Source organism: Aquarana catesbeiana, linkage group LG04 (assembly GCF_042186555.1).
Source record: "Aquarana catesbeiana isolate 2022-GZ linkage group LG04, ASM4218655v1, whole genome shotgun sequence".
In the NCBI taxonomy this organism is placed as follows: Eukaryota; Metazoa; Chordata; class Amphibia; order Anura; family Ranidae; genus Aquarana; species Aquarana catesbeiana.
This window is the reverse complement of record NC_133327.1, coordinates 676,395,394-676,408,794: the sequence shown is the minus strand read 5'-3', so window position 1 is coordinate 676,408,794 and position 13,401 is coordinate 676,395,394. Positions and strand designations below refer to the sequence as shown.

At 46.0% G+C, this 13,401-nt stretch overlaps 1 protein-coding gene across 6 annotated transcripts in view; it reads left to right on the top strand.

Moving 5' to 3' along the window:
- SRF (serum response factor) overlaps positions 1-12,687 on the top strand; it is a 50,712-nt gene extending 38,025 nt beyond the window's left edge. For 4 of the 6 annotated variants that reach the window (XM_073628642.1, XM_073628641.1, XM_073628640.1 and 1 more), the window contains 5 exons: positions 622-850; positions 2,384-2,503; positions 2,995-3,174; positions 3,337-3,413; positions 5,800-12,687. In XM_073628642.1, the coding sequence (XP_073484743.1) occupies positions 622-850; positions 2,384-2,503; positions 2,995-3,174; positions 3,337-3,413; positions 5,800-5,895 (702 nt within the window). In that variant the 3' untranslated portion in view covers positions 5,896-12,687. The remainder of the gene's footprint in view (positions 1-621; positions 851-2,383; positions 2,504-2,994; positions 3,175-3,336; positions 3,414-5,799) is intronic. The other 2 variants (XM_073628645.1, XM_073628646.1) reach the window with 2 other exon arrangements.
- Positions 12,688-13,401: the final 714 nt, after the last annotated feature.

Sequence of the window (13,401 nt, the reverse complement as noted above, 5' to 3'; positions counted from 1 at the left end):
TCTGGCCCTTGGGGCCTTTTTCCTCGCACTGATGCATGACACCATTCCTCCCACTGACCCAAACAATGGGGCATAATTCCTGTTACTGGTACCAATGATGGGTCACTATTTCTCCCACTCACACCAATGATGGGTCACTATTTCTCCCACTCACACCAATGATGGGTCACTATTTCTCCCACTCACACCAATGATGGGTCACTATTTCTCCCACTCACACCAATGATGGGTCACTATTTCTCCCACTCACACCAATGATGGGTCACTATTTCTCCCACTCACACCAATGATGGGTCACTATTTCTCCCACTCACACCAATGATGGGTCACTATTTCTCCCACTCACACCAATGATGGGTCACTATTTCTCCCACTCACACCAATGATGGTGTTCTGGCCCCCATAAGTCTGAAGCACAGTAAACTAACCATTTGCTTAGAAAGTTTGGAGACCCTGTGGCTAATGTAGGGGGATGGAGCGGAGGAGTATTTACGGAGGGTGAAGATCTGCTTTAACACCATGCATGTTCTTGTTTTGTGGTTTCTATATGTGGTTTTAGACTTGAAAATGTACATCCTCTTCCTTTTTTTTTTTTTTTTTTTTTTTTTTTTTTTTTACTAGGACTCCCTGAAGCCAGCCTTCACAATCTCCAATCTCCCGGGCACTTCCACTATCCAGACTGCACCCACCACATCCACCTCTATGCAGGTTACCAGTGGGCACTCCTTCCCTATTACAAACTACCTGGCACCTGTCACCAGTGCCAACGGAACTGTTCTCAAGACAGAAGGCAGTGCCATAAGTTCTGGAGGCCTGATGCAGCTGCCCACTGGCTTCACACTGATGTCTGGTAAGCCACATCCCTGGTATCTAGACTGTTATCATCACACTTGACTATACAGGTCTTCCTGTTAGACTAAGCACTAGTTCTGTAAAATATTGCCTATTATGTTTAGAATGTTTAAAGTAGAACTGTAGGCAAAATCTCTTTTTTTTTTTTTTTTTTTTTTAGTTGGGGAGGGTTATAACCCCCTGTTGGTTTATTTTTTGCCATCTGTGTCCCATTGCCGAGATTTCCCTTCCCTTCCTGTCTCATAGCCAAAACAGGAAGTTAGAGGAAATCGCTGATAATTAAGGGGACCCCCAGCTCATCCAGAAGTAATGTTCCCATTGGAAGTTTTCCCCTCTATTGCTGTTCTGGGGACAACCGAAAATGTGGTATTTTCCTTTACTTTCACTGCTAATGGTAAAAAAAACAAATGGGGTAAATCTCTCTAATGGGGGACACAGACGGCAATAAAAACTGACAGGTGTCCTAATCCCACTCCATCAAATCTAAAGTGTTGCATTTAGTTATACTTTAAATGTGATTCACCAGTACTCTGAAAATCGACTTTTCTCTGGAAAATTGGCAGTTGTGCCTAGGCACTCCTGTTCTGTGGCCTCAATTGTATATAGGGTCATCCATATGCTGTTCTGGCCAGATTTGTAACATGATTTGGTGATGTCACTACTGTGCCGCTCACTGTTAGCCTTGCTGGAGGCTGTCATGAAGAAGCAAAGCCCTGCCTCTTCCAAGATGGCCGCCTCCACACAAGGACACCGTACAGAACAAGGCATAAGTCAATGGGAAAGATCAAATGCAGGGCGAATATAGGCAATTCTGGTGGCTAGTCATCTCTCTGCCTTTTTTTTGGGCACAGGTTAGAGTTCTATTCTTTAAGCCTTAAAGGGATTCTTCCTCTAGGACAGTGGTCTAAACTGCTGCCCCGGGGGGCCGGATGTGGCTCTTTTTGCTTGCTGTTATCTCACCCTTGGGGCACTTTTTTCATTCACTGACCCTTAACGAATGGGGCCTAGTTCCCTGCCAAGGACCCCCCCCCCCCCCCCAACGAATGGGGCTTAGTTCCCTGCCAAGGACCCCACCCCTCCAACGATTGGGGCCCAATTCCCTGCCAAGGACCCCCAAAGATGCACTATTGTTTACTCCAACTGATACTGGTACATTTCATACTCTCGATGGCCACAGTCCAGCCCCCCCTTAAGTCTGAAGGACAGTAAACTGGCTCTTTGTTTAGAAAGTTTGGAGACCCCTGCTCTAGGAGGTTAGACACCCCTATCTCCCTTGATGGGGCACTACCCTACTACCAGTTTACTGACCCCCTGCTCTAGGACTTTAAACTGCTTGAAAATCCCAGTCCCTTCCTGCTCCTCGACAGTAAATATATGGATTAGAATTCATATGACTGCCCAGACTCGTTAGGGCTCATTTTCGTTGACCATCCCATTCTCCAAATGTTTCTATTGTGGTGGCAGGCGCTGATCGGTCTTGTAGACTGCCCCATTCCTGCTTCTCTGTGAAGGGATTGCTTTGTTTTTCCAGCAGGGGGAGCTGTAGCTCAGCAGGTTCCTGTACAAGCCATCCAAGTTCACTCCGCCACGCAGGCTTCTCCGTCCAGCGACAGCAGCTCAGATTTGGTCCAGACGTCAGCTAGTGGGACAGGTTTGTGCGACTATTGGCTGAAACCTTTCTGCGTGTGTGCTTATTTAATGTTGTTGCTGGATGTCTGTGCACTTTTAATAACCGCAGATTGGTCAGCCGTCTTGTATGGTATGTGTGCACATATGCAGTATATTGAAGATGGCGATGTTACATGCTCTGATTTTTTGGGGGGCTGAACGCTGTGTGCACCTAGGCTGGTGAGATGAGAGTGAAATAAAAGTTCTCTCATGTACGCTCCGATGTGATCATCCACTGCAATGTGTCATTGAGAATCGGACCGGCATATGTAGGTAATCACTTCCTGTGTGACAGAGATGCTCTTCCGGCATTGGCTGGTGTGTGTGGACAGCTGACATTGTGTGTGAGACGGATATGTCTGAGGGGTGTTATTGGTCACTGTAGCCATGGTCGGGGGTGGGGTTAGGATATGATGACTATGAAGTGCAATGACAGACAGAGCTCTTTAACGTACTGTCTGTCTCTTCCACTAGTGACCTTGCCCGCTGCTATCATGACTTCCTCTGTGCCCACCACAGTGAGCGGTCACATGATGTACCCCAGTCCGCACGCTGTCATGTATGCTCCCACTCAGGGTTTGACAGATGGGAGCCTGGCGGTGCTCAATGCCTTCTCCTCTCCACAGATGCAGGTGTCCCACTCGCAGGAGCAGGGTAAGGCCTGAGTGATAACTGCATGCTGTATACTGGCACTCTTCCTTGTCTACCCACAAATGTTTTCAGTTGGGGGGGGCGGCTTTTGACACTTCAGCATGGTGTGCATTATCTTCTACAAGATGGTCTCTCTTCATAGACTGCTTTGTGTCTGTCTCACAGGTGGAGTACAGCAAGTTTTCCTCACAGCGCCGCCTGGCACCGTCCAGATTCCAGTGTCTGCAGTTCAGCTTCACCAGGTACGTAACGAACACTTCCCTTTTCTGTAGTAGACCGTTCCGTCATTAAGAGACTATGTGCGTGTGGAGAGTTCTCACCCCCCCCCCCCCCCCCCCCCCCTCCTCCATCTCTCGGGACCAGGGCTGCTCTGTGCAAAACAGCTGCACAGAGCTGGTGAGAATGACATGTTTAAAATATTAATATTAAAATATATATATATATATATATATATATATATATATATATATATATATATATATATATATATATATATATATATATATATATATATATATATATATATATATATATATATATATATATGTGTGTGTGTATGTATTTTAATTTCACCTAGGTGGATGCTGCATCAGCCCCCTGCTGTGTCTGAGACTGAAAACTGAGTGATCTCCGACTGCTGATCGCTCTGTTCTCAGTCTTCATTGAGTGGAGAGCCTGTGGTAGTGGCTGGCTCAGTCTCTGAGTGGCTTGCTGATGGGCTGAGCCAGCTGCCAGTCCAGGGGATCCCAACTATAAAGTCAGGATCTCTCCAGAGCCTGGACCGGCTAATTGACATCAGACAACAGCTGGCTTTAACTCGCTGTCCGCTGAAAATGGGTCACAGGAGTGCGGTTCAAACTGCACTCCTGTGAGCCATAGGAGAAATGGAGCCAAAAATAGCTTTGGCTATACTTCTCCTTTTTAATACAGATGGACTGAGGTAATAAAAATAGGAGGAAACATTAAAAATGAAATTGTAAAATGGGCTCTTTTGCAGGCATAAAAAGTATTCCCTGTAAAACATAAGCTACATGTTGGAGTCAGAGGGCGAGGAAAAGCAAAGGGATATGGGATGTAGTAAAGTGGGCTATAGACACCCAAAATGGGGGGGGAGACAAGGTACATTAATACAAAGTTAACTAGCCCAATAGAGTAAACCAGAAACTAGGAAAACTGAGATTACAATTGAGCTGCGGCAGTCCATGTCATTGGCATCTAAAAGATTTTGGCAACGAAGAATGATAGATGTTGAGACTCCCCAAAGTATTCCTGAGGGTGGCTTTGGTGTACCAATCCATGTATTGGCAGGTGATCATCATTGCACTTTTTTCGGAGTCTGACGGTCCTTTCCATAAAGGCTTGCCAACTGGCAAAAAAGCACTTGATAGTTGTATCTAGTTTGGCTTCATGCATTCGTGCATTCGGAGTTTGGGGCCTCCTCCTTTTTTTTTTTTTTTTTTTTTTTTTTTATTATAAGGTTGCGATGCTTAGGACAGTCGGGAAGATCCACTTTTTAATTTTTAAAAAATTTTTTTTTTATTTTCATTACTGTCATTCCCGTTTGCCCCAAAGACGTGCTCTAAACTCCTCTCACGCCATAGTTTTGCATTTGAAGTAAATCCTGCCGTGGGCAGGGTAATTTCCTGCCCCACAGCACATTTTAAACAAAAGGGGATGCTGGTGAAGACCTATATTTAATCAATGTCATTTGTTAACTATAGGCATGTATCCATATAAGGGCACTGATGTCACCAGCATCCTGCCCCTTTGTTTATGTGCTGCAGGGTTGGGAATGACCCAGTCCGCTGTGGTTTTTACTTGGGCTGGGTTCACATATTTGCGTCTGCAGCTTGCAGGCCGGTGTCCTGTGTGGTGTGTGTGTGTGTGTGTGTGTGTGTGTGTGTGTGTGTTTGTTTTGTTTTTTTTTTTTCTTCTCTCCACTGGTCTTGGTGCAAATTTTTCTTTGAATTCACTCCTAAACCTGACCCAAAAAACACACGGACCCTTTTCAAAACCGCACTGCAGCCACCCTGGCCATGTGAACCGCCTCATTGAAAGCCACACAGTTAAAACCACATCCAATTTGCATGTATGTGAGCCCAGCATCAAAAAAAGAACCAGAAGTTCATGGAGTTCGGAGGACACCCAAGGTCACCCCTGACAAATGCCAGAGAAATGTAAACAAAGTAACTAGAAGGACTTGTCGTGTGGTGTGTGTTTTTTTTTTTTTTTTTTTTTTTTTTTTTTTTTTTTTTTTTCCCCAACCTTTGTAAGCAGCATGTGGCTAATTCAGTATGTGGAGGAAATGATTTTTAGCCCTGATGAAGGGGGTGTGCTGAGCCCCTCCCCAAAATGCATTGGCTGCTGGCAAAATAAAATCATTCAAAGGTCTGTACAAGCTAGTGTGGCCCTCCCATCCTTTCAAAACTTTGTTCTGATGCTATATTGCTATGTCTGTTTGCTAATAGTGCTCACAGTGAACGCTTCTGTAATCTAATTTTATTTTTCGGGTTGATGGAGTCCCACCAGAAGGACCTTGGCTTCTCTCCCCCCTCTCTCGTGAACAATATCGGTTGTATCCTGCAGATGGCAGTATAAGTCATGTGTAATATCTGTTCTGTCCTGCAGATGGCAGTCATCGGACAGCAGACGGGCAGCAGCAGTAATCTGACGGAACTGCAAGTGGTGAATTTGGACACTGCACACAACAGCAAGAATGACTGACTGCTGTACATGGGGAGCCAACACGGGGCCCCCAGGCGGTGACACGAAACATGGGGAGCTAACACCAGGGCCCCAGACAGTGACACAATAGAGACTGCAACACCTATTTATTGATGCCTTTTCACAATTTTTTTTTTTATTTCCCTGTTAAGACTTTTTTGCTTGTGTGCAAGATAAGAGGCTCACAGCGGGTGGGGGTGGGGGGGTTACAATGTGGCTTTGTTTATCCCACCCAGATATCGGCTGTCACTCAGTGACCTCTAGGGATTCTGGGAGCTGGTGATTTGCACTGAATGCGATGGGGACATGCACTCCTGTAGTCAGTGGGGACTGAGCATTGTCCTTTGGCGGAGCCCTCAGCAAGGCCCACGCCTAGCAGAGAAATAGTTTTTATTAAGGGAATGCAGAGGAAGGACTACAAATCCTTTTATTTTTCTAAATGTGGAGTCTCAGTATTTATGTAAAGCGGCAGGTTCTCTTTAGGTTCCTGCGTATAAAAAGGGGGAAGGGGTAATATTTTTATCTGCTTCTTTTATAGCAAATGGTTTTGTGATCATGGATTGTTTAACCTTTCTCTGCCAGTTCTCTGGTCTGTCATGGAAGAGTTAAATGTACTTTGTTCACTCAGATGGCACTACAGGAGTTGCGCTATCGCAGCTGTCAGTATTTCAAGGCCTTTTTGATCACATGTACTGTATTTCTGGAGATGATTGGATCATTCAGGAACTCTGTTATGAATGCCACGCCTCTCTGCATATTACCGGCAGCTGACTGCCTGGTGTACTGGGTACTGCAGAGCCCCATGTGAGTCACGTCAGTTTCAGCCATGTGGAGAATGTGGTTCGATGGTGCTCCTGTATGACAGATTGTAAAGTCAGCTGTCCACCTCGCCAACTCCCAACATGATCCACTGTATCAGTCCCCATCTGCCTCCCCTCTGGGCATTCTCTCATCCAATGTACCCAAATCCTGGGTATGAATTCCTAATGTGGTACATTAGAAATGTACTGCTGCCGTTTATCACCCACATGCATGGAAACGAAGGGGGTCCTACATGTTGCCATCTGTTATCAGTATGGCAGTCTGAGTTTGAAGATGCCCCTGGATATTAGATGGGTCTCCTGATCTGGAAATTAATGTCTATAGGGCACCAGAAGACACTGGCCAGCTTTTCAATCGCCCACAACCCCTGCATGCTAAGCTGGTGCCTGAGGTGTCTATATTGCTGCTTATTAACCCACCTCCAGAGACCATTGCAGCATCTCCAGCCAGGGCCGCTGATAAGGCAGTACAGCCAGCCGTTCTGTACCAGGCCCAGTCCCCATCAGTTCAAAAAGGGGGGCTGGGGAGCTGCTATCAGGAGTGTTATGCTTGCGTCTAGCAAGGTTACTTTGCGGTACAAGTATGGAAGCTCAGACCTGTGCAGTGTATAAATGTGCTTTTTTACTATACAAAAATTCTGTACATTCAAAACTATTACAATATTAGGAATACAAATCAAGACTGACAGATATATCAAGCAAGATGCCTAGCAAATAAGCAGAAGCTATGGTCTGTAACAGTAGAAATACGCAAAAGTTACTTAACACTGTTCGTGATCTCCATTGACAACAAGGACTCAGGCTTCTTCTGGAGATCAGGTTAAAACTTCTTGGCTGGTACAGACGTTCCTTCCTTTTCGGTCTTAAGGCTTGATGAGAATCGTCCTGGCTGGTTACAGACTTTATCTGGTTCTAATGCATTATGGAGCCCTTTTTATGTCCAGGTTGTTTACCATAACAACTGACTAACAGAAAAATCTCTCTGTAGCTTTCAATTTGTACCTATTTTCTGTTCACTGTAGCTATAGACTGGTGAAACTGTCAACTGAATAAAACAATCAATCTACGTTCCCATTGTTGTATCCACTCAAACCAAACCTGATTTTTGGGGTCTGAAAACTAGTCTGACGGAGAAAATAATTATTTAAAAATATCTATAATATATCTCTCAAACGCAACACATTCCGCCCTTGATTTTTCTCTGACTACACACAAAATCTCTTCACTAACAACTCATTCTAAACATGAATTTTCCTTGCATGCAACCCCACCCATGTTTTTGTCAGTGAGGTGTTTCAGTCTTGTTTCTAAAGAACTTTAGAATGGATTTTCTAATGAACTTTTTGCTTGTAATACATCAAAGTCCATTTTGCATGACCTCTGACCACAGCTTTCACTGCCCTAACCAAATACGCTTTATCAGGATATCCGAATGTACCACACTCAGTCTGAATAGACTGACCTTGAAGTACATCCATCCCAAAAATATTTTCGGGTAACTTTGATACCAAAACATTTGTCCAAAATCCTGGTCCCTTGCCAATAGCCAATTTCACCTGTGTCCTAACTGCTGGTGTGGTTTGTCCTCCCAAACCTTCTACATTATTTCTCCTTAGAGTAATGGGAAGGATTTTCTTGCAAACGTGTAACTTCAGCATCATCTAAAGCCATCACGTGTAGAAGAGTACTTCCCCCACCATATAGTGACAGGTGCATATGGGTGTCCGTCTTCTGCGGTCATTGCTTACAGGAAACCCACCTTCCCTTCATAAAGGATAAGGAACCTCCCAATCCCCTTTTCTGAGTCTCTTGAACGCCTCCCCAGGATAAAGGGGTTTGGGTTCATGTGCAGTTTTGGGAATTGGTTTGGTGCCAACGGGTGGAGGGGTCTGTTCTTCTTCCCTTTTTTTTTTTTTTTTTTTTTTTTTTTTCTCTAAATCTAGGCTGATTTTATCTTCACTAGGAGTAGTAGTCCTAACTCTGACAGTTTTCCCCACTAAATGTTTCCACCTCTTCAGCAATTCTGCAGTAGGAATCCCATCTCCTCTTTAGGTACTCCTGCCGCTAATAGATCCACCCACATTTGTTTCCTAGAAATAACAAACCTGGTTTTCTCCTCCTCCCCCTTTTTTTTTTTTTTTTTTTTTGCATAGCGAGAGGTCTAGCAAATAAGCAGAAACTATGGTCCGTCACCGTAGAAATACGCTTAGAGGTTACTATGTATTTGTGCTCTCCGTTGACAATGAGGATTTAGTTGGCAGTTGCTGGAGAATCAGGTGAAAGCATATTTTTCTTCAATGGCTGGTTAGACTTTTCCTTTTTGGTCTTAAGGCATGATGAGTCCTTTTGGCTGGTTACAGACTTTTCCTGGTTCTAATGCATGATAAAGTCCTAGTGTCAATGCATTATGGAGCCCTTTTTATTTCAGTTTGTTTACCATAACCGATTAACAGAAAAACATCTCTGTAGTTTTCAATGAGAGGCCCTCTCAAATTCTACCTATTTACTGTAGCAATAGACTGATGAAACTGTCAACCGAATACAACAATGGTATCTACGTTCCCATTGTATCCAACAGCATTTATGTATAATAAAAGCACTTTCGCACAGCAGAGGTCTTGGCTTCTTTGCTTATACCGCAAAGTAACCTTGTAAGATAAACGAAAGAATGACAAGGAGCGATGGCTGTACTGCCTTATTGCCAACTCTTGTTGCTCCCCCTGCAGCTCTGCTAGCTTCCCCTCCCCTTTTTTTTTTTTTTTTCTCCCCAGGCTGCACTGCAGGGGATTAGTATCTGCGTCCCCACCTGCCTGCTGTGTGGGCCTTCCTGACCCCCCTCTTGCCAGCAGTTGCTGGCACACAGAGGGATGTTTCAGGATGGAGAGCTGGGGGTGTTGGGTTTTATTTACCAGCCCCCTTCCTTTCCAGAATGAACACAGTGATTGGCACAATTTACTTGCTGTGTCCATTCATCACTGAAACTTAGTAAATTCTTTACTATGCTTCAGTTTGTGAATTAACAGGGAGCCTCAGAGCGCTTCCCTCTGTCTAGTGCAGCTGAGGCTGCAGAGAAAGGGACTGGGGAATCTGTCAGTTACTTTCTTTGTCTGAAATGTGACATGAAGGGTCTGCTTGGACCCCTGATATTTCATCAAAGGTAGGCTGTACAGGACCCCGTGATTTCTAACGGCATCCCCCTGTCTCCAGGCATGAGGGTCGCATAACCAGATGCATTCTGTCAGTGTGATAGGATACCTGTGGTGGGGATGCACATGTGCAGTAATCTACAAACTAGGTCACTTGTACATTTCAGCCCAATCCAAATTCTGCTGCAAACCAAGACTTGAATATGGATCATAACGTAGATTCCTCATCCAGCAGATCATGTCTAGGGCTGCTGCCTGGGGAGTTTGGTGCCACCTCTACATCATCTCCAGGTCACTTGACATGCTGAGACTGTTTACATATGGCTTTCACCCCTGTTGTGCCAAGTACTGCTCTGTCGCCAGTGATGTGTATTCTTGTACACAGTTGGGTAGAGGCGTGTTCTGAGGAGGCATGGGGAAACAGTCTATAAGCAGACTTTTTTTTTTTTTTTTTTTTTTTTTTTTTTACCCCCAGGCAGAAGTTTCTTTACGTTTTTAAGTTTACTGCTTTGCTGTGAAGAAGAGCCATGTACGTGCCATATACATAGTATTGGCTGGGAGCTCTATTTTGTGGCTGTCCTCTCTTCCCCACCAGGTTACTGCGCCAGCTTTGAGGGGATGGGATCATCTTTAACTCTGTATTCCTCAGAAAGCAGAGATCGTGGTCTTACAAGAGGTGGATCCCAGAGTAGACTAATGTGAAATAGCCAAAAAATTTAAGGTTGCATTGTTGTACAGGAGAGACAAAGGAATTCCCATAAATGGGGTGCCTGGCAGGGATCAGGGCTCTACAGCAGGAAGGGAGTTGCCTGGCTTGGATCAGGTGTCCACAGCAGGAAAAGGGGGTTGCCAGGCATCAGGGGTCTACAGCAGGAAGGGAGTTGCCTGGCTGAGATCAAGGGTCTATAGCAGGAATAGGGTCCCTGTTGGGATTAGGGACTACAGAAGAAAAGGGGTGCCTGGCTGGGACTCTGGCATCTGTGCAGGAAGGGGGGTGCCTGGTGGGGAAACTGGGTCTATAGCAGGAAGGGGGGGGGGGTTTGCTGGTATTGAGGTCTAGTGCAGGAGAAGTGTGCTTGGCTGTGATCCGAATCTGACCGCAAGGTGCCTGGCTGGGATTGGGGTTCACGACAAGTGGGTGCCTGGCTTGGATAAAGCTCTATGGTAGGGCGGGTGCTTAGCTTGGAATCAGAAGGCAGGGGGATTACTCGGCTGAGATTATGGTCTACTGTAGGAGGGAGATGGCTGGGATCGGGGTCTATAGCAAGAGGGGGGCCTTGCTAGGCAACAGATTACTGTGCTAGCTTCGAGGAGGGCTACATTGAACCCCGTACCCCCCCCCCCCCCCCCCCCCCCCACATAGCAGTGATAGTGGTTATTGCAGGAGGGTAATCCCAGATTAGACTAATTGGAAATATCCAATTTGCCTAGTATGGGATTGGGGGTCAATGACAGCAGTAGGGTCCTGGCTCTGATTTGGGGGTCTACTGCAGCAAGGGAGCACCTGGCATTGATCAGGGGGTCTACCAAGGGAAGGGGGTGCCTGGCTGGGATCAAAGTCTGACAGGAAGGGGAAACCAGGTTGGGATTGGGTTCTACGGCAGGAAGGGTCTTTTTGTTGCTGCTGCAAGTTTTCTACAAAGCTCCTGAGCTCAGGGAGATGTGACGTTGTGAGGTGGCTTCACTTTATTCATTTTTATTTTTATTTTTATTTTATTTTTTCCTTTTCAGCTTTTGATTTAATCTGGTTTTATCTTTTTTTTTTTTTTTTTTTTTTTTTTTTTTTTTTTTTGTTGTGCTTGTGTGCATTTTTATTGAGAAATTTTCTGGGGATTTTCCCGGAGAAGTTGTGGAAGTAAGACACAGTACTGTGTACATAATCTTTTTGTATAAAATAATTAAAAAAAAAAAAAAAAAAACTTTCAATAAATGTATCATTTTGTGCACATTTCATTGGTCTGATTTTGGTTTTCTCTTCTCGCCACACACACATTACTGCAGGCTGATTTTCTTGACTAGTTTTAGGCCTGGCTATCTGCTCTGATTTCTGGCCAGTGCAAGTAACTTGTGGGGCAGCACCCAGGGCTCAGTAATTTGTGTAGTAGTGTACAGAGATCAGCAGCAGGTAGGGCAGTGTACAGAGGCTGGTAGTATGTATGGTAGGGGTCAGGAGTGTGCGGTACTGGGAGATATGGAGGGCAAGGTACAGGTGCATCAGGAGGGTGGGGGGGCAGGAGGGAATGGTACTGTGGTGTTAGGAGGGCACAAGTTTTTAATGCAGAGTAGTGCAGGGACTCTGATCCCTGCTGGCAATCCTCTCACCTTCCCACATGGTATCCTTGGATCATGGAAGAGGGCCGGTGCCGATGGGTGCACAATATCCATAGGAAGCACTTGGGTATGTTCGGAGAAGAGCTTGAACCTGCCTGAGCTATACTGGAGGCTTTTCCTTGTCCTGCAGCTGCACATATGCAAGCAGTGGGGACTGGCCTCTGCATTAGGATTGGGTGAGCGTGCGCATGCACCGCTCTGGAGCAAGGACCGGGTTGACAACAGTTGGACATCTTTGCGGTGTACCTGTTGGCGGTCAACAGGTTGCCTGCCATCGATGGGTTGACGATTTTCCTCGCTGTAGGCAGTCCATCTCCCGATCAACAATCTTGGAACTCAACAGTGGACCTCCTGGCCTGCATGGTTAACTGGCCAGGATAAAAGTCATTCAAAGTCATGCTGGGTGTGTGTTTGTGACACAGGAGGGGGAAACATGCTGAGGAGAGACATTGACCTGACCAGGAGAGGCGGCGGGACTGGCAGATCGTGGGTGAGTGGGCGATCAGCTGATCAGGAGAGGCGGGGGGGTGACCTGATGAGGAACTCATCAGAGCGAGGTAAGGCTGATCAGGAAAGATGGCGGAAGATGGGGGGGGGGGGGGGGGGGGGTGTGATAGCCGGACGGCAAGGCAGTAGGAGCGGGACCTGATGGACAGCCTGACCAAGGGAGGCTGCAGAAGCTGATAAGTGCTACAGGGGTGGCGGAACAGGAGCAGAGCTAACGCTCCAACTTCCAGTAGGTGTATATAGATTAAGGAGAAGGCCCTCCAAGGTAATATTCTCTGAAATACTACCTATACCTCGAGCCACACCAGGGGCAGCAGGAGCTGGGAACTGAAAACTGAACAAGTGTCTGAGGAGCTGGTGTAGGAAAGAAGGGTCTGGGTCCCTGGAGAACTGGGCTGACTTCTCAGTCGGTTACTGACCCTTTAGTAAGGATGGGCCGCACCTTTTAATGGGGAATGGCGCAGCTCTATTGGGTAGAAAGATGGCCATGAAGTTGGAGGGGCTTTTAAACTAGGTACTGGGGGTGGGTGGGGTGTCAGAGGAAGAAATAGACAAACTTTGTGGGAATAACAGGAACTTGGTTTGACCGGTCACTGGATTGGCTGGCAAATATTGTGTGGTATTCCTTGTATTGGAAGGTGCAGGGGTGTGTCTATATGTCAAAAATAATGCAATGGTGGTAGAGAGGAGTGACATTGTGA